At 37.2% G+C, this 20136-nt stretch overlaps 3 protein-coding genes across 3 annotated transcripts; 1 reads left to right on the top strand and 2 right to left on the bottom strand.

Annotated features, from left to right (window-relative positions):
- Positions 1 to 871: 871 nt before the first annotated feature.
- LOC114561953 (receptor-transporting protein 3-like) lies at positions 872 to 2270 on the bottom strand. Its single transcript, XM_028588130.1, has 2 exons — positions 2041 to 2270; positions 872 to 1474 (listed from the first exon to the last, which is right to left on the bottom strand). Exons 1-2 carry the CDS (start codon positions 2187 to 2189, stop codon positions 1144 to 1146), a joined length of 480 nt encoding a protein of 159 aa, XP_028443931.1. The 5' UTR covers positions 2190 to 2270; the 3' UTR covers positions 872 to 1143.
- A 1316-nt stretch (positions 2271 to 3586) lies between these two features.
- On the bottom strand, positions 3587 to 4977 carry LOC114561936 (receptor-transporting protein 3-like). Its single transcript, XM_028588111.1, has 2 exons — positions 4695 to 4977; positions 3587 to 4167 (listed from the first exon to the last, which is right to left on the bottom strand). Exons 1-2 carry the CDS (start codon positions 4835 to 4837, stop codon positions 3828 to 3830), a joined length of 483 nt encoding a protein of 160 aa, XP_028443912.1. The 5' UTR covers positions 4838 to 4977; the 3' UTR covers positions 3587 to 3827.
- A 1561-nt stretch (positions 4978 to 6538) lies between these two features.
- Positions 6539 to 11601, top strand: dynlt2b (dynein light chain Tctex-type 2B). Its single transcript, XM_028587832.1, has 5 exons — positions 6539 to 6712; positions 7303 to 7436; positions 8110 to 8179; positions 9588 to 9651; positions 9743 to 11601. Exons 1-5 carry the CDS (start codon positions 6666 to 6668, stop codon positions 9788 to 9790), a joined length of 363 nt encoding a protein of 120 aa, XP_028443633.1. The 5' UTR covers positions 6539 to 6665; the 3' UTR covers positions 9791 to 11601.
- Positions 11602 to 20136: the final 8535 nt, after the last annotated feature.

The following is a 20136-nucleotide window of genomic DNA, read 5'->3' on the forward strand; positions in this document are numbered from 1 at the left end:
CTTTGAATTTTTAACCTTTTCTTCTGTTAGAAACGTACATCACTTCCTGTGTGCCATAGACACTTTACCACCCAGCTGTTACCATGCATAAAAAGAATAAACATATAGTCTATACAAAATATAACATTTTCTAAAATCCTCACCTTTACCTGTCCAAATATTATATTTTATATTTAAGTGTTGTAGGCTGTTACTGTTACGAATCAGTTTATATCAGTGACTCATTTTATACACACTTTTAAGTGTCAAAAATTATCCTGCCCTCTCCCTTAATGTCCATAATTCAACATGTAAAGACATAAATGGAATATTCACGAACTTTGAATGAAAAAATAGACACCATCATCTAAAAATATGATGCATCTGGACTTCTGGGACTTGAATTACACCTTTAAGGTGAAATGGTTAATAGATTGAAGAGCACCAGACTCATCATGGTACTTTATCCCAAATAACATAACTTTTTATTGAAATGTAACTACAATATTACAACATTTCCGTTCTTTAAACTATTCTGAATTGAAATTTACTTTGAGTCTCTTAAATTGGTAACAAATAAGAAAGGCAACTAATATCTACCCAGAACTATTTAATTAAGAACACTTGCTGTCACCACTTTTAGTGAAGTCTGTCACCTTTGCATTTATTTATTCTTTGTTTAAATTATTATTTTCCTGTTTATTTTACCTTTACAGTATTTTATGCTGATTGTATTTGGATTTGGATAATTTATGTTTACGAACTGAGATGACTGACTGTAAATTGAATTCTTCTCCTCTCATTTAGCGTCATATTTACACATTACCTAATACATAAATAAGACTAATTTATTTGAAAACAGAAAATACCCACACTACAAATCACAAATACATTTAGATTTTTGTTTGTATATGCTTTATTCATCTATCACATTTCTGATTGTAAACAGGCTTGTTTAATGCTTTGTGCAGGCAGACCAATTAATATTTTAAAGACTGCCAAATATGAAAGCTTACATGCACTTGATTTCATATATATATAAAGGGCACAATGCAATGAAACAGAATAATAGGAGGAAGTCTTATTATGACTCTTAATATGAGCTAACAAATAATAATTATTCTTTTAAGTTATTAACAAGGCTGGCTTAAAAGCCACACAAGCTCAACTCCTTGTACAGATGCCTGCTATGCAGGCCTCACAATGAGCAGGCTCATGGGGACTTCTGACATCCAGGCTAATAAAAGGCCTCTGTTTTTTGCCCAGGTCTTCATGGTAGCATTTGATTTTTATCTTCTCCACCAGATTCTCCAGGAGGATGTCGATGTTCTCTGAGGTGATGCTGGCCTTCTCCATTGGAGCATCGCTGCACTGCTTGCAATTCTGACGGAAGGGCCTCACTTTGACAACGCCATGCCCGAATGTCAGGCGCATGTGAAAGACCACCATCACCCGGTTGGAAGGCCAGCCTCTTCCACACTTGGTGCATTTGAACCTTGAAAATTACATAGGATACAGTTAGGTCTAAGAAAGAAAGTATGAACTGGCCCTTTAACAAAATGACACTCTTTATCTGTCGTTCAAAATCTATGGTCCTACCAATAACATTATTTTGTTTCTCAATTTAACTCTAACGCTACAATAACCCAGCTTTTGTCCCACTGGACATTACATTAACTTAATATAATTTCCTTAACCTTAACCTAACCCTTATCCTTTCCCTAAAATGTAAGTTTTTGTCCCCAAATCACAAAGATATTTGTCCACACAACTTAAAGGTTCTATATACGTCATGTAGAACTACTAGACGTTGCACTAGTGCACCAAAAAACAGGAAAAGCTGAGAGAGTGCGACTATCACTCCACCAACACTTTAGATAGCAATCAGTTTGTTCAAAACTTTATATATAAAACATTACAGTGGTACAAGTGCATATAAATACACACACATATCTTAATAAATCAAATCCATTAACTAAACTAAAAGTTATATTAACCTAAGTAACAAATACAATAGATAATATACAGCTACAGTGATTAATAGTAGTCCAGTACACTGACCTTGCACATGTGTTCCTGATGTACTGCTCCCAGCCTGGGTTTGGGCAGTCAGGTACAATAATTTCATCAAACTCCAGACGCCAGGTGTTTCCTTGTTTAAGATCTTTTGTTTTCATCTGGAAGATACATGTCCACTCTGTCTGTGCCATCCTGTCAGTGTCAGTGTTGCTGGTGGCTGAGGAAGAGATGAGACAACAGCTGATCTGCACAGTATACAAACAGCTTGTGAGAATGACTCATCATGATTATAGAGTCTGGGGAAAATGAAACTTAAAAGTGTAAACCTGGTTTCCTTAAGTTTTGTTTATACACCGAAATAAAGAGAGGGAAAGCCTATGCAATGAAAATGTAACTTGCTTGTTTGTGTTAGGGGCACCTTGGTAGCTCAACCGGGTTGAGCATGCAACCATGTACATAGGCTCAGTCCTTGCTGCAGCGGGCCGGATTAGATTCTGACCCACTGCCCTTTGCTGCATGTCATCCCTCTCGTCCCAGAGCCGGCCCGACCCATAAGCAAACTAAGTGGTTGCTTAGGGCCCCGTGGCTACCAGAGGGCCCCCAAGAGCGCTTGAAATGTCCCACAATAGAGCTCATAACAGAGCCGGTCTATTTAAAGATAGTGTTGCTGCTAATAGGTCTCACATTAGTCTTTAAATGCGTATTTGTAGATTAAGAGTGCTTAAACTATTATTTACGATAAAAGTTGGTTTAGTGCCAAGTGCAGTGGCAACATGTTACAATGTGGAGAGTCCCCAAACCAAATCCTGCTTAGGGCCCCCAAAAGTCTAGGGCCGGCCCTGAGCCGTCCTATACAATAAAGGCAAAAAAGCACAAAAAATAATCTTTAAAAAAAGAATTGTGTGGGTTTGGGTGGAAGTCTTTTAATTTACTAATATATCACACATATAAGATATGTGTGGATTAACTCCCAAGTGAAGGACTGTAAGATAAATGAAACTGAAACGTTTTCCAGTTGTAGTGATGCAACACTGCCACTTGCTGGTATTATGCTGCCTTGTCTTCTATGTCTTCTGTCTTGCAGATGAACACTAATATACTGTATACTATAATTTTATTCAAACAGATGCCATAATTTTGCAGAAGTAATTTTACTTTACTGTAATTGATCCACTCTCATCATTTCCACATAGAGAAATGATTGTCACTCCTCAAACATTTCTACCTTCTTCTCCTGTACATGACATAATTTCAACTTAAAGTCCCATTTTAATTTCTGTTCTGTTCGTCATTAGAAACAAGAGATTAAAAGTGTTTATCAGATTGATTGTACAATGAATAATTCTTATACATAGCCAATATCATGACTGCCCTCACTGTTTACACATTATCTTGAGTCACATTCAGCTATTAGTGAAGGAACTACAAGTGTAAGTAAAGGGTGCTTAACATTGCTGGTTTTATGTATACGTATGTACAATATCCCAGTTTTCTAAAATATTTACCTGCACGTTCAAATATTTTTTTTTACAAATTATAAATAAATTAGACCAATTTAATTGAAAACACAAAATACCCACACCATGAATCACAAATACATTTAGTTTATTACTTGCATAACCTTTGATTATCTAACAAATTTCTGTTTAGGCTTGTTTAATGCTTTTGAAAAGACAAAATAACATTTTAAAGAAAATTGATAACAGGAAAAAAACAACAAGAATAAATCATTTATGAAAGCTTACATGCACTTTATCATATAAAAAAGATGCAAGCAATACAATGTAACAGAATGACAGGAGGGAAAGTCTAATACAACTGACACTTTGCTAATATAACTTTGTCTTTGGACAGATGCCCTGCATACAGGCCTCACAATGAGCAGGCTCATGGGGACTTTTGGCATCAAAGCTTCTAAAGGGCTTCTTCTTTCTGCCCAGGTCTTCATTGTAGCATTTGATTCTTATCTTCTCCACCAGATTCTGCAGGAGGGGTTTGATGTTCTCTGAGGTGATGCTTGGCTTCTCCATCGGAGCGTCGCTGCAAATCTTACAGTTCTGACGGGAGGGCCTCAGCTTTACAACGCCCTGCCCGTATGCCCGGCGCATGTTGCAGACCACCATCACCTTGTTGGAAGACCAGCGTCTTCCACACTCGCTGCAGTTGAACCTTTAACAAAATGACAACCAACCAAAGTCACACTGAAAACTCAAGTATCAGCTATAGAAACATTTGGCAGCAGAATAATCTTTGTTCTGACATTTTTGCAAGACCTATGGTTCTTTGGCCATCAACTGAGGTCAAACTCTACCAATGACATTATTTATTCGTCAATATAACTATAACTCTATAACCCAGCTTTTGTCACACTAGACATGGCATTAACTTACATTGATACCTTGAACCCTAACCTGACCATTACCCAAACCTAACCTAAACCCAAAACAAGTCTGTTCCCTAAAATATAGTGGTTTACATTGTGGGGATCAGTTTTCCCCCCCAAAATACACACAAGTAAGTCACCATAATGTGTGATTTTTGTCCACACAACTTATACAATGCATGTACATAGACATACACTCATACCTTAATAAGCCTAAAGCATCCACTGACTAAACTAACATTTACAGTATATTAACCTGGCATATACCATACTGAACATACATACATACGTAACATTAGTCCATCACACTGACCGTGCACTTGTATAAACAATAGACTTCTTCCAGCCCGGTTGTTGGCGGTTAGGCACAATACTTTCATCAAACTCCAGATGCCAGGAGTCTTTAAGATCCCTTGCTGTAATCTGGAAGATACTTGTCCACTCTGGCTCTGCCATCCTGTCAGTTCCAGTGGTGCTGGTGGATCAGGAAGATACAAAACACTGACAGCTGTTCTGCACAGTATACAAACAACTTGTGAGAATGAGTCATCATGCCTAGGTTGAGAGACCATAAGTCTATCATTACAGAGTTAAGGGGAAATGAAACTTAAAAGTGTACACCTGGTTTCCTTAAGTTTCGGGTGTAGTTTTGATCTCTTCAAAGCACTCACTAGTGAAGGACTGCAAAAGAAATGAAACTGAAACAATTTCCAGTTGTATTCATGCAACATTGTCTTCTTTGTCTTTTATCTTGCAGATTAAGAATAATATTTACAATATATTTTTTAAATACATACACATAATTTTGCAGAAGTAATTTTACGTTACTGAAATCGATCCACTGTCATCATTGTTTCCATGAGAACAATCACTCCTAAAATATCTACCTCCTACTGTGCATAGTTCCATTTCAACTATAAGTTAAATTTTAACTTCTTTTTTTTCTGAAAATGTATCATTAGAAACAAGAGATTAAAAGTTTTTATCAGGCTTGATTGTGCAATAAATCTTTTTTACATTTTTTTTTTATTTGATGCCAATATCATGGCTGCCCTCGCTGTTTACACATTATCCTGCGTAACATTCAGCTATAAGTGAAGGTACTACAAGAGTCAATGGTGCTTAACACTAAACAATTAACTCATAAACATGTAATCTCTTCCAGGAGAAGCACATAAACACTTATCAGTGGCTCATTAAACAAACCAATACAAACATTAAGTTTTAATGTTAGATCAGAGAGTATGCCTAATTCAATTACTGGTATTGTAATTTGTACATCATCAAGGGCCTGTAGATAATGATCAATACTGAATGTAATGCATCACACCATGTTCAACAATTAGCTGCAATAACATCAGACAATTAAACTGAGCACACATGTTTACCCCTCTGGCTTTCTGACGTTTGCACAATTGATCTGGAATTCAAAATGAGTTCCTTTAATTGTTCTAATATATCTTCATGTTTTAAACAAAATTATTGGATTTGTGTTGGTTGACTCGCTGGTGCAGTTCAGCTCTGCATTTAACTACTCATGTTGGATTGGTAAAAATCTTGATGCAGATAGTTTAAGTTGACCTATATGAGATACCTGATAAAATGCTGGTGGATTTCAATAAGTGTAATGTGGAAATACCTTACCTTTTCCTTTTAATTTTGTGTCATTTAAATCTAACCTTCCTATCTTAGCCAAAACAAGCAAGAATGGGAGAATGGTGAGCATCATGAGAATGTGCCAAGATAGTGCTATCCCTATGCTATCAAAGCTGGAGACTGATCTTTAAAACCAGAAAGTAGTCAATTTGCTTCTGAAATCAGTGAACTTTTGTGCTGCTTTTCTCAGGTAAGTGCAGCCAAATGAGATGTTCTGATTTGGCTGCAGTTGATGATGAGGCCTTGTCTTGAAAGCAGGAGTTCAGAAATCATGATGAAGATGGTAGTGAGTTGGCTCCATGGGTTACATTTTTGGATACCAACCCTGGACTGATACCAGTTCATGTAGAAGTAAAGGCAATGAGGTGAAATGAAAAAGGCTTTATTAGAATCGGATATAGCTAAACGTAAAACAAATATTCAATAAGTGGTTAACTAAGTAGCCTACGCCATGAAGTTAGGTAAGCGATGCCAGTACAAACGTATTTACCGTACTCTTATTTTGAAACCGGAAGATAGGAAATTACGTCGCTATGGTAACGGATGAAACTGCAACGATTATGGTTGTAGCTATATGGTTCAATGGTTTTACCTAGCTAGCTAGTTAGCGTTACTTTATTGACGTGCGATGGAGGGGTCCAATACATACCTCATACGACCTAATCATCAGTACAAGTGAGTTGGTCAAAATGGTTAAATATTATTTATTACAGGTGAAGTTATAGCTTTTAGCCAGCGAGTTTATTGCTAACTTAGCTAGATAGCTAACGATAGCTAGCGATATATGGTTTGTTCGCTCAGTTAGCCACTATTTAGCTAGTTGTTTTTTAGTGTAACTAACTAAACGTGTTGTGCCATTTTAACATTAACCGTCAAGATTGGCGTCAATACTGTCAATACACCAGCCTAATGTTATTAATGTTAGCTAAGTGATAAGTCGTAACGATAATGCACTTGTCTGCTTCACTGTTTAGGGTTAGAATTAGGCCCTCCATTTAAAACACAAACATCTAAAATTAGAATATAAAGTACGTACTTCATAAGTATAAGATTAAGAATATAAAATATAGGCTACAGAATGTAAAACACGTTACTCAAATAGCTATCGTGTGGGCCATTAATAAAAAAAATAGAACCATCAGATTTACACAACAGCTCTACAGCTCTTTCACCCATACTGTACTGATAGAGGTTGATCAGTTGTGGCCTGTGGGAGCTGATTGAAGTTAATCTCCTGCTTTGTTGCTCATTGTTTAATCATCCAGGTTTAAGCCAGCCATTGTGAAGGAGTGCATTCGTGAAATTGTGAGGGAGCGACTGTCTGGGATGCTGTATGATCCAGAGGAGGTCCCAGAGCTGTCCCGTTCACTGGCAGATGGCATTAAGGACAAAGTGAAGAGTGAGTGACAGATGCTTTCTCCCTTTCTTGTGTTATAACTCAAAAGGACCGAACATTCAAGTACTGTTGTAAATACAGTAAATATAAGCAAAAACTATCATACCTGTACCTACTGTATTTGAATAACAGTAAGAAAACAGAAGTAGTTACTCAGTTGTGTTAATTCACAAACTGATGTAGGCAGAATACACAGCAAGCAAAATGAGCCTCCAACAAAATAGAACTAAACAAAATTAGATGGTGAAAAAGTAATGATTGAACCTTTTGGGGTAACCTAGATTACTTTGGAAATGTATCACCAGAACCATGCTGAATTAGTCTGGCTATCACCAGACCAAGCTCAATCTTGAGATGCAGGGCAAAATCAAATCGCCGGGCAGATAATGCTGAATCTCTTGGAGAAGGAAACCAAGTGCAATGTGAACTAAATACAAAATATAGCCAAAAGAGTGAAGCTTATTAAAATGGTTTAAAACTAAATTTTTGTCATTACAAATATAGTCAACAAAATAACATGTCTTTATTAAAACAAGTCCTACTAGTTAAATGTTTTATCTTAGTAAATGCTACACAGTAAGTGTAACATATTAGTATCCATCCCTGTATTGTCCCTGCAAAAATGTTGCACAATTACAGAGGTACACTATTACAGTTCATTTCTCTTCTTTAACAGATGCAGGGTTTGACAGATATAAGCTTGTCGTTCAGGTTGTCATTGGAGAACAACGAGGACAAGGAGTCAAGTGAGTGATAATTTGCTAGTAGTAAACAAACAGCTGTTACATTTTATAAAACTACACTATTTTAGTGGGGATACTATCTCTAACTTTGGCTCTTCTTACCATCAACCTTTGATTTTTAACTCATCAGTTAATTAACAGAAAATGTAAGCAAATTAGAGGATGCTCAAGCCGCAATATAAGCCACAAGACCAGGGAAGCAATAACAGCACACTATATGTACAGTATTTCACAGAATCTCTAGCAGTATAAGCACACCTTTTCCTTACCTCTCTGCTGTCCTGAAGAGATATTTTAGAATTCCAAGAACATTTTTCCATTCAATGACTCAGTGAGCCGACAGCATTATTTAACTCGTATTTCCTGATGTGTAGCCTTCTTTTTTGCTGTGTTATTAGTAGCTAGTAGCTAATATTGACTCTTCACATTTTTATCATCAATGTTAATGTTTAGTAATAGGGCTGTGTATTGGCAAGAATCTGGTGATATGATACGTATCACGATACATGGGTCACGATTCAATATATTGCAATATATTTCGATACTGTGTGTAAGGCGATATATTGGGATTTTTTTAAAGTATAATTTTAGAAAAACTGTGTGCATAAAAGTCAGACGTTTACTTTAGGTAAACAATTCAATACACAGAAAATCAGACTGCCAGTTTGGGATTGTGGTTCACAGGTTCTTAGTGAGTGAATTTGTATATGCTAAAGTAGGCCAAAGTTCAGCCATAGATACATTGTTAGCTTCTAGCAAAAAGTCAGGCACTGCTAGGTACTGTTAGGCAAGGACACTAGTGGTGCGTCTCAGCATAGCCATCTAGCCGTAGGGTCTTTAAACACAACATAAACGTCTTACGTGAATATTTTTGCACATAAACTAAAAGAAAAGCAACTTTTTTAATTGATATTGCTTTTTTGAAAATCGATACAGTATTGCTAAATAAAATATTGCAGTACTCAAGTGTATTGATTTTTTTCCTACACCCCTAGTTAGTAAATAAATACCCTGCTAAATTAAAAAAAATGGTGACATAAAATGTAGTGGTTATGTAGGTAGTTGAGGTAAACTTAGATAAATCAATACCACAATGTTGGATTTTTATCAGTGCTGTCAGATATGTATTGACTCAACTAATGTTTGTGTCTGTATTTTAGTAGTGTTTTATTAGATTGAATTATATTAATAGGTGTTATTAATATATTGCCTACCTCTTGTATGTAAATGAAGTTCTCAAAAATACCAGAGTTGGAACCTCCCTCTGACTCAGTGAAACAACTAATATAAAACAAATATAAAAAATAGTGTTGATTTAAAGGGTATTTTGCATTACATTGTAAAAGGTTTTTTTAAGTAGTAGTTTAGACCTTTAAAATTGAATCCATGACCGTCTCATGTGTTTTACCAGGATGTCTTCAAGGTGTTTGTGGGATGCTGACACAGACAACTATGCAGAAGATGTCTTCATGAACGTAGGTGTCTTTGTTCTCTTCACTTAGATGTCGGGGGTGGGGGGAGCTCTTTTCTTTTCTCCAATAAACTGTGTTTTACCTCTGGGTACAGGACAGCTTGTTCTGTGTGGTGGCAGTTTTCGGAAGCTATTACTACTGAGGACAAGAGGATGGATGACAATTCTTTCACATGAAAGCTGTGAGGTGAACATCCAAATGAGACTGCTCGCCGTCAGCACTTCGGGTCCACGGTGCGTTGATCTGAAGTAACTGTAAATGTATTTGGTGCATCAAGACAGATGATATTCAGTGTAGAAGTGATGGATGTCCATGCCGATACAGTAGTGATGTTACATTGAAGGACTTCAACAGGGTTTACTGACTTGGCAAGATGATTATTGAAGACTGAGGCCTCTTAGAAAAGTTACTTGTTGTTCACTTTGAAGGGTTAACAGATTAAACATGTCCCCACCAATATTTCCAGAAACATTTAATGTCTATTCAGCAGACCTGCTAGATTAACAGAATGCTTGTAATCACAATTGAATGTACTGCAGTACAGTGCGTATTTATACTAAACTTTGGGTGCTTGACTTAGCACAGCAGCTACAGTAGAGGTCAGTATTTGTCTCTGATTGTCAACTTCATTACAGGTTATTACTGTCGAGATGAGTAGAAAGCAACACGCGCACCACTTGCTTTATCTCCTTTGTAGTGCAGGGAATTAATTCCCCCAAAGTTTAGTCAAAACAAATCAATTTGCATTTTGTTTTTCTTGTCTTTGTTTTCTTTTTTTCCACATGGCCATAATACATATTTCATGCGTGGAGGACTTGGGCCTAGCATGAAAATGAGGACAGTATCTGTCACACATACAAGAAACAGATTTTTTTAATGGTTTTTCCATCAGAAATATCAAATATTGATCAATTTTGATTAAATATGTTATTCCTTTTGAAGCAGTAGTTTGATGTAGCACGACGGACATTTGTATTATTTTTTTACAATTGTAATAAAATAGCGTTGCTTTTATACATGGTGTTTTGCTTTAAACATGTACTGGACTTATTTATGATTGCAGTACAGCTTGGAATCAGGGATGGTAGTGATTACAAAACAAAAGGGTGTAGGAAAGATTATACAGTAGTGATTGTGCTTGAGGCAGCTAATTGAAAGCTTCTTGCTATTGCCATTTATTCATTAACCCCATTTGGGAATTGTAATGTAATTGAAATCTAAGTGAGAGGACCACAAAATCATTCTCACTGCTTGACGCCTGTCCCGTATTGCTAATTTTTCCGCAACAAATAGAATAATGAAATACTTTTGGACAAGGTGTATTGGCAGGTTAAAACATTTTGGCCTTACACACTCAGGCAGCAAAAAGCTGCATGCCTTAGTGTCTGGGTGAAAGAGAAAGTCTATGTCACAGTAAAATGTTATTAAAAAACAAGATGTGGGATTCAAACTTCTACTCTTGGTTCCCAGTAAACATAGGCAGCCTAGACAAGTGACATGACTGAAACTTTCTGTTAAAAATAAATGCAACTGCCAAGCCAACTTGAAACAGATGACATTTGATTGCATTTCAAACTGTTTGTACAGGCTGGAATGAGAGCTGTCAGAGTAAATCTATTTTAGCTACTTTCTCTTGAAGGTTAACATGAATTTGTTGACCTTTTCGCCAGCTGAGGACAGAAAAATACTATATTAAATTCTTTATCCTACTTGTTTTAAATGATCACCATCAATTTATTTAATCAGAATCCACTGTAAGTAGGTCTATTTATACAGATTATAGATATAGTGAAGGGGTGTTTCACATCAGTGGATCTTTGGAGCACACCAGACTAGGGTTGGGTACCTTTCGCATCTGAACCAATACCACTACCGATACCGGTACCTGGAATTCGGTTCCGGTACCCAACGTTACTTTTTCGGTACTTTCCCTCTGTAATTACAAAAAAAAAATATTTCAGATGTAAAAATAATTCCAAACCTATTTACTTAGAACATTATGTTATTTATTTAGAAATTAAACACAAACAAAAATAAAACCCCTCCCTCTCTCCTCCCAAACTTGTCCCTACAACCTATTAAATTGAATAATTATTCAACTTTTATTCTTGTATTTGTATATTATTATATTTTAGCCTGTTTTATTTTCTGTTGGCTATTATCAGGGCATAGAAACCACCGTTGTGCCTGCTCGTCTCAGAGGAAGGGTAATGTCAACAGCACTGCGACTGCTTTCGCCTCGCCATTAATATCATATTGCAGCAAACGCTGTCTGCGTGAAGTTTTGAAAAACTGTAACCACACTTGCAACCACTTTATCGGCATCGCCGTGACTCACTGGGACTTCAACAAAACTGCAGAGCCCACGTAGTTTACTCGAGTTTACTCCGTCCGCACCTCTGCGTGCGCATGTGTGTGTCGGAGCTCTGCTCTCTGTCAACATTCAGAGAGGACAGATAAGCTTGCGTTTACTCTCAGGTACCGAAATCAGGCACAGTTTGATTTTACGTGAACCAATACTCGGTAGTGCAGACGTGATTCGGTCGGTACCGGTAAAAGTACCGCATTCGGTACCCAACCCTACACCAGACGGTCCGTAACAAAGCCCATCAAACTGATCATCATCACAAGACACCAAAAGATGAAAAGACAGTTTGATGTTGAGAATCTTTGTTTTATTAAGAAGATATTAGGGCTTAAAGAGTTGTTTTGTGGCATGTTTGCCTCAAAAATGTCTCAGTCCATTGCATTCTGTTGTAGGTTTGCATGCTTTTGCTCATCAAACACACATTCCCTTTTAACTACAGTATTTGCAACTATAATCTGCTTTACAAAAATAATTGAGTACAATAGTAAAACGTGGAACTTTTCTTCACTGTAATTTGTTGATGAAATTGAGTCTTCAATTAGGCAGGAGGTCATTTACAGATTTATGTTTTTGTAATTACCCTTGGGTCTCTTCAATGGATTTCAATAAACCAGCTGTAAAATAATATGCTTTTCCAACTATATATAAAGACTAAAGAGACAGAAGTGAGCAGAAGTGATCAAGCTTAGCTGAATCAATTAGTCAAATGACTCATAATCTGATTACATATACATGCCAAAGTAAGTTTTGCCACTCTATTTATGGTTACAAAGCAGAGCTGGGTTGTGAGTCTAACTTCTAGAAGTTCAAATACATCACAAATCTGCTTTGACGATGGTATTTTCATCTCAAATATTAAATTTTTTGCAGCAATTTGTAGTAATAAGTGATAGTGTACAAAATATTGTCAACTGCTGCAAAACCGCATCCTGAGTTCCCCAAATTAGTTATCAGACTTTCAAACGTCTCTACCCTGTCTGGTATTGTTGAACTGCTCCAGTTCAACAATACCATTCTGCTCTAACCTCGTGTTCTGACTAGCCAAAAGTCAGAGCTCAAGCACCAGTTCTAACCAACCCAGTCTCACGTCAGTTCGTGATGGCATTACGAAATTAAATCTATTAGAACGTGATACCATTACGTTATTGTGAAGATTTACGTGTTGGGGTCACGTTTTTTATACTAATGTATTTCAATGAGGAGCATTTTACGTAATCACAGCACAAAACTTGTTGCCACTCGGCTGCAGCAGAGAAGCTGGATACAGCTTTGATATTATTGGTATTTTTAGCCCAATAACCGCTGTTTTAATCAACATTTATTCACTTATTCATTTATATCACGGTTTATATGTATTTCTTTTAATGTTATTATGTCGGTCTATTTTGGCCAGGGAAGCTGGATTGCTTTGTTGTTTATTGATATTTTTAAAACTATAACGCTACATCTTTCAACATGTATTTAGCTGTTATCATGGTATGCATTTCTTTATTTTAATCATATTATTTCGGTCTTATTACCGGGGAAATATTACAGTAAATAAGACAGAACAGTAGGCTACGATATGAGCCGAGCTGGGCGCATTCAAAGCCGATGTCCCACGATGCAATGCGGGCATTCATTCACAGAATCAGACGGCAATCAGTCAGTATTTGAGGAGTTAAACAATAAAGATAGCATCAATAATAAAATACAGTTTCATGTATTTGTCTCATGTATTGTATGTTCAACACGGGCCTTCCAGCCAAAGGTGTTGTATATACACACCAAGGTGCAGGAGCAGAGCCGATTGATTGGTTCATCATTTATGACCTCTGATACCCTCTGACCCATGTCATGACCAACTCCACGAGCAACTATAATCTGTCCCAGCCACGCTCGCGTCTAAAGTCAAGAGGAGACCGTGCCTTCGCTGTTGTTGGTCTTAGGCTGTGGAATAGCCTCCACGTCTCCTTGAGATTGCTGTCCTCTTTATAGGAGTTTAAATTCAAACTAAAGTTTTATCTCTTGGAGCATGCATTTCTCTAAATTCTTATTTTTATTTATGTTTTCTGCTGTCTGAAGGATGTTTTATTCTATTATCTTTCCTGACTCTTGTTATGTGAAGCACAGTGGTCAACTTCTGTTGTGTTTACTTGTGCTATATAAATAAATGAAATGAATGAATGAAACTCCTCATTTTGTGAAATGTTTGAATGAGATTGTTGGTATGGCACCACATTCTGGTCTCTATTTTAGCAGAATATGCAAAAGTACTTGTGTCTGTGTGCAGTAGGCTGAGGTAGAAGTGTACCAAAAATGCCAAAACACGTTTGTGTACACATCTGTTACAAAGCTTGAGCACTTGTAGTTCTTCCGGGGTGGGTGGGAGGACGTGTTCGGCTCCTCTTTCTGCTGTCTGCCGTGACTGGGCTTCATTCCGTTTCAGATTGATGCCGCCCGCCGGCCGGCTGAGCACACAATACATGAAACTGTATTTTATTATTGATGCTATCTTTATTGTTTAACTCCTCAAATACAACGTTAGACAAAAACATCAATATTACAAATATTATGTATTTGTATCTTTTCTAACCTTAACCCGCCGAGCGGTAATTACGACGTCACTTACGGAGTCTTCAGCTGATTTTTTTTAAACGTTATTATAACTTACATAACTTACTGGAACAAAACTGAGCAACGTGTTGTTGCTTTTGACAAAACCACTGATTATATATATTTATTACATGGCTTGCTTATATTCTAATGTAGAATGCGGTCTGTTATTTTCTTGATAACAGACCGTTGCTAAGTATAACACACCGTTGCCATGCATAGCAGAGCGTTGCCATGCATAGCAGAGCGTTGCCAAGGACGCAGTTTTGTTCCCTCCGGAGGAGAGCTATCAATAAATCCGCTAGAAGAAGATTGGCTTCGGGGTCCTGATCACCCCGTCGTTGTATTCGCTATAACAACGCTCTACATTATCCCTTACGTACATTGAAGCGATATAGACACGCTGATCGCCGTCTGATTCTGTGAATGAATGCCCGCATTGCATCGTGGGACATCGGCTTTGAATGCGCCCAGCTCGGCTTATATCGTAGCCTACTGTTCTGTCTTATTTACTGTAATATTTCACCGGTAATAAGACCGAAATAATATGATTAAAATAAAGAAATGCATACCATGATAACAGCTAAATACATGTTGAAAGATGTAGCGTTATAGTTTTAAAAATATCAATAAACAACAAAGCAATCCAGCTTCCCTGGCCGAAATAGACCGAAATAATAACATTAAAAGAAATACATATAAACCGTGATAAGATCTGGTGAATAAATGTTGATTAAAACAGCGGTTATTGGGCTAAAAATACCAATAATATCAAAGCTGTATCCAGCTTCTCTGCTGCAGCCAAGTGGCAGAAAGTTTCGTGCTGTGATTACGTAAGATGCTTCTCATTGAAATACATTAGTATAAAAAACGTGACCCCAACACGTAAATCTTCACAATAACGTAATGGTATCACGTTCTAATAGATTTAATTTCGTAATGCCAACACGAACTGACGTGAGACTGGGTTGGTTTTAACACGTTCGCTAACGGTCTGGTGGTGACCCCAAAGCTCAGCCTGGCTGCCACTCCGTGGGAAATAACTAGCTGAGGAAACAGAGTTCCTCCGGCCCAGCAGGACCGCTGCCATAACGTTCCATCATCATTTCCCTGCAAGCAGTGTCCCTGTCCAGTCATCCATCAAGCCATCCATCCGAGTAGGTCAAAACTTTGTTTGCCTGTAAACCGGGTTGATACTCTGTGGGTTTGGTAGGGAGGATTTAGGGATATCAGGGCCTTTGTGGTATAATCTCCCTTAGATCTCAGCTGCTGTGCCGTGTTGTCTGACTGTCAAATACAGCATGTGTTTGCTTATTTTTTATTTATTTTTTTATTTTGGGCTTTTACACCTTTAATTGATAGGACAGCTAGGTGAAAAAGGGGGGCGAGAGGGGGAAGACATGCAGGAAATCGTCACAGGTTGGATTCAAACCCTGGACCTCTGCATCGAGGCATAAACCTCTCAGTATATGTGCGCCTGCTCTACCCAGTGAACCACTCTTCCAACTTATTCTCTTTTGAATATTAAACAAATGATTGCCAAAGTAGAGTGCAGGCATTCTATGATAAATTAAATAAAGTAAATTAATTAACCACCCATATAGACTATAACAGTTTGGTTTCTGGCTGTCTTAACTGCTGGAGTAGCTTCTGCATCTCTTTCCATCTGTGGGCAAATGCTTGTTACTAACCTAGTTCTGGGGATCTTGTTCCCTGGAACCCTTATGTTTTCTCGCCCCGCAGTTTTCCCTGAATTAGATTGGCACCTAAATCATGGTTGCAGCTGCTACACCCTGCTACACCCTGCTACACCCTGCTATGCCCTGCTATGCTCTGCTACGCCCTGCTATGCCGCACAGTGCCCTGCTACGTCCAGCTATGCTGGTGACTAAAATTGCCACTGTTCATCATTCCACCAACCGGCACCGGCAGACAACTGCCCACCAAGAGCTTGGGTCTGTCCAAGGTTTCTCCCTAAAAGGAAGTTTTCCTCACCACTCAAGGTTTCTGCTTAAAAGGAAGTTTTTCCTCACCGCTCTTGTGGGAATTACTGGAATTGTTGGGTCTTTGTAAAGAGTATGGTGTAGACCTACTCTATCTGTAAAGTGTCTTGAGATAATTCTTGTTATGATTTGATACTATAAATAAAATTGAAAATTGAATTGCGTCTGATCAGACTTTCCCTTTCAGCATGATGATCATCACTCATATCACACTCATTTTGAATTACTAACTAACTACAATGTAACTTAAGTTCAGGACATACCTGCAAACACGGCAGAGAATTGTCAGAAACCTGTGTCAATGCGTCACTTTGCGACAAGTAGCCTACAAGAACCTGCTAACAAGAGACTTCTGTAATGTCAATACAATAAAAATGGACCTACATAACGAAATTCATTCACTGCTGGCTACAAGTTAGCAATCAAACAACAAAGGCTGTCACTTGAATGGCGTTTTGAGCTAACGTTAGCAATCAAACAATCCTAGATAGTTAAAACGTTTTTGAAATGACTGCTGGCTAGTTAGCAATGAAACACAACAAAGGCTGTCACCTTGAATGGCGTTTTGAGCTAACGTTAGCAATCAAACAATCGTAGATAGCTAAAATGTTTTTCAAATGATTTCCATCTTCTGTTATTGTTTTTTTTTATTTTATTGATTTCACAAATTTCAGTATGACACGTTATGCTGTAAACTGTTTAAATAGGAGCATGCGCAACTCACATCTGCACTCGACTCACATTGAGACAACCTGGATAACATTTACTTACTAGCCACAGTTTCCTGGTTTCTTCCGGAGTAATCAGGCTAGTGTAATCAGGTTTTTCATATCAAGATATACATTAACATGTTTAAAAAAAAAAAAAAAAAAAACTTAATTATTTATCATAATATAAATTGTAAGTTTTGGTTAACCTTCAAAAAGTTGCAGAGTAGTTTTAAAAAGGCAAACAATTCCTGCTGCAAAGTAAGAGGACAGTTTAGATGAGTAAATAACAGAGAGAACAAAGTATGAAAAGTGAGTCCACCTAACCTTAGTGAAAATATTAAAATATTAATCAGCGCAACTGGGGCTTGTTGCTTCTTTTCATACTCTGTCTGTCTTGTCAAAAGAAGCCCACAGTTTAAATAGGCAACATGGAATTAGCTTGACAGTGTATGGCTGTCTCTCTTTTTCATTGCTCAGAACAGTGCAATGGTAATCAACCTCCCTCTCCGTGGATTCTTTTTATAAATCAGCTCTAATTCCCGGAGTGCAGGATTTGCGTCAAGCTAGTGATTAGCACATTTCCAGGCTGGCTATTAAGAACTGGTAGTTAATATAATTAGGGATGCTTAATAGGTGAAAAATAATTGATTGCAGTTTGGGTGTTCTCCTTTCAGTATGTATAAAGCACTCTTCTTTTCCAGCAATAAAAGAGCATATTTACTTCAGCCCACCATGACTAAATAAATGTAATGGATGAGCTGCTTAAATATGAAGCGGAATCATGGTCTAATTTGATGTATCGCTTTTATTCCTAAAAACCAAACATGTCTGAGTGTCACATTAATCTCACAGGACCCTCTTGGATGCCTTCACAGCTTTTCTAATTGACTCCCACTGAGATTGAACATCAGTGTGTTATCAAAGACATTTAAAGGCTCTTACTCAGGATATGTGGCACTGCAGTAATTGTCTACAGCCTGAGTGAAAAATAATAATTGGTTGCAGTTTGGGTGTTCTCATTTTAGTACGTATAAAGCACTTTTTATTTCCAGTTATGAAAAAGATAATCTAGCCATCATTTTCAGTAATGTTTCAGTAATGTTTTTTTTTAAGGCAGAAAAATTCCTCCTATTTGATTCTCATTTGTTGCTTATTGTGTACATACCCTTCGTAGGAATGTATTTATTGTTCAATGTCAGATTTCACCCATGGATAGTACCACTGCAACACTATTTCAATTTCAGGCTTTAATTACATACTATGAAGTAATTCTTATTCACTTATAGAGCGACGATGAGAAGGTTTGTCTTGTTGCTGAAAGTGAATAGTGTTGTGCAGTCATTCATAGCCAAAGTAAATGGGTATACATCTCTTTACTTTGTCTATAATGGAAATCATGGTGAGAAGGTTTGCAGTGGAAACGGCTTTGTTTGATGTGTGTTACTGAAAAGAACATTACTGCGCAATTCTTCTGAAATGAGTAGGAGTAAACACAATCAATGCAAGACAAATCATAGTTCCTGCTATCTTCACATGGTACCATCATAGCAACGCTAATGCCAACTTACACATGTACACACGTATACATCTGGCAGTGTGAAAGGAGCTCATTCCCGATCTATTCTGTATTGAGTTTTTATTCTGTACCGATCATTCAGTTATTCAATTTAATCTGGCAAACAAACTGTCTATACTTTCAAGTGTTTTTCTGTCATCTGAAGTGTACTTGGGAAGATCAAACACCTCTTTCCTTTAATGTGTATTTAAGAGAGAATTGTGCAAATAACGTGTGATTGTGCTGTCTGTTGGATGGTGTCAGAAATGTTCACGTTAACGAGGGGATTGTCTCAGCAGAGAAAGGCTGAACGTAAAAAGAATGAAAGAGTGCAGTACATTAGTTTAAATAAAGAGCAACAGTTTCTTACCAAAAATAATATTTTAAAGGAATGTTTTGCATATTTATACTGTCAGTCTTTACATTTTCTAAGAATACATATTTTTTTAAATACCTGGTTATAGATATTTTTTCTCAGGTGGCCTAAATAAATGCTTGTCACTTAATTAATGAGTCACAATTTGAAGCATCAATGCGTTTTGATCTGTCACTTGTGCTTGCTGATGTTCGGCACAGTGCCATCTTAAATTGAATAAAACTGAGTTTGCTTTTTATTTATTAAAATATGTGTTGTTCTGCAAATGATTTTCAACATAAGGTAACTCAGTAGATAACCTTGATTTGCATTTGTCGGGCTAAAATGAAGTGCAGAAAACTCAAGTGCCACTCAACCTGTGACCTGCGGAGGACACAGGGGACAACGCATGTTTGTCTTCACCTTTGAGTTCATTTGAGATGTTATCTAGTTTCTAAAGCAACATCATTTGATGAATGTCAGTAACCGGAGACAAGAATCACATACAGTACTGGTGGGCTCTCCAGCATTTGGAAATGTGCTCTTGATTTGCAAGGCAGTTGATAATGTGATAATGAATGAAAAGACTTTCAAAACTTGTAAATGCAATAAAAACTGCTGGTGATTGCTAGTACCTTGCATTCCTGGATTAATTTAGTTGTTGCGTGATGTTTTTTTTTTTTATATTGTTGCTGTAGATCACTGACAAACTACAATTGAGTTTAATAAAGATATTCAGATATGAAATAATATGATCAAGGGCATCTTTATAGAGCTGTGTTTGCACCAATTCTGAATAATCATAGAAATCAAGAGAAATTATAATCAAAAGAAATCAACATTAAGTCTGTTTGGCATCCAAGAGGTAGAGAAGCAAAATGATCTCCTACCACAACAGAGAA

Source organism: Perca flavescens, chromosome 9 (genome assembly GCF_004354835.1).
Source record: "Perca flavescens isolate YP-PL-M2 chromosome 9, PFLA_1.0, whole genome shotgun sequence".
NCBI lineage: Eukaryota > Metazoa > Chordata > Actinopteri > Perciformes > Percidae > Perca > Perca flavescens.

Excerpts from the sequence above, each read along its gene's own strand:
- LOC114561953 (XM_028588130.1), bottom strand. The coding sequence starts at position 2,189 with ATGGCACAGACAGAGTGGACATGTATCTTCCAGATGAAAACAAAAGAT. Across the intron at positions 1,475-2,040 it reads ATCAGGAACACATGTGCAAG|GTTCAAATGCACCAAGTGTG; the intron begins GTCAGTGTACTG and ends GTAATTTTCAAG.
- LOC114561936 (XM_028588111.1), bottom strand. The coding sequence starts at position 4,837 with ATGGCAGAGCCAGAGTGGACAAGTATCTTCCAGATTACAGCAAGGGAT. Across the intron at positions 4,168-4,694 it reads ATTGTTTATACAAGTGCACG|GTTCAACTGCAGCGAGTGTG; the intron begins GTCAGTGTGATG and ends ATTTTGTTAAAG.
- dynlt2b (XM_028587832.1), top strand. The coding sequence starts at position 6,666 with ATGGAGGGGTCCAATACATACCTCATACGACCTAATCATCAGTACAA. Across the intron at positions 6,713-7,302 it reads CGACCTAATCATCAGTACAA|GTTTAAGCCAGCCATTGTGA; the intron begins GTGAGTTGGTCA and ends TTAATCATCCAG. Across the intron at positions 9,652-9,742 it reads CAGAAGATGTCTTCATGAAC|GACAGCTTGTTCTGTGTGGT; the intron begins GTAGGTGTCTTT and ends CTCTGGGTACAG.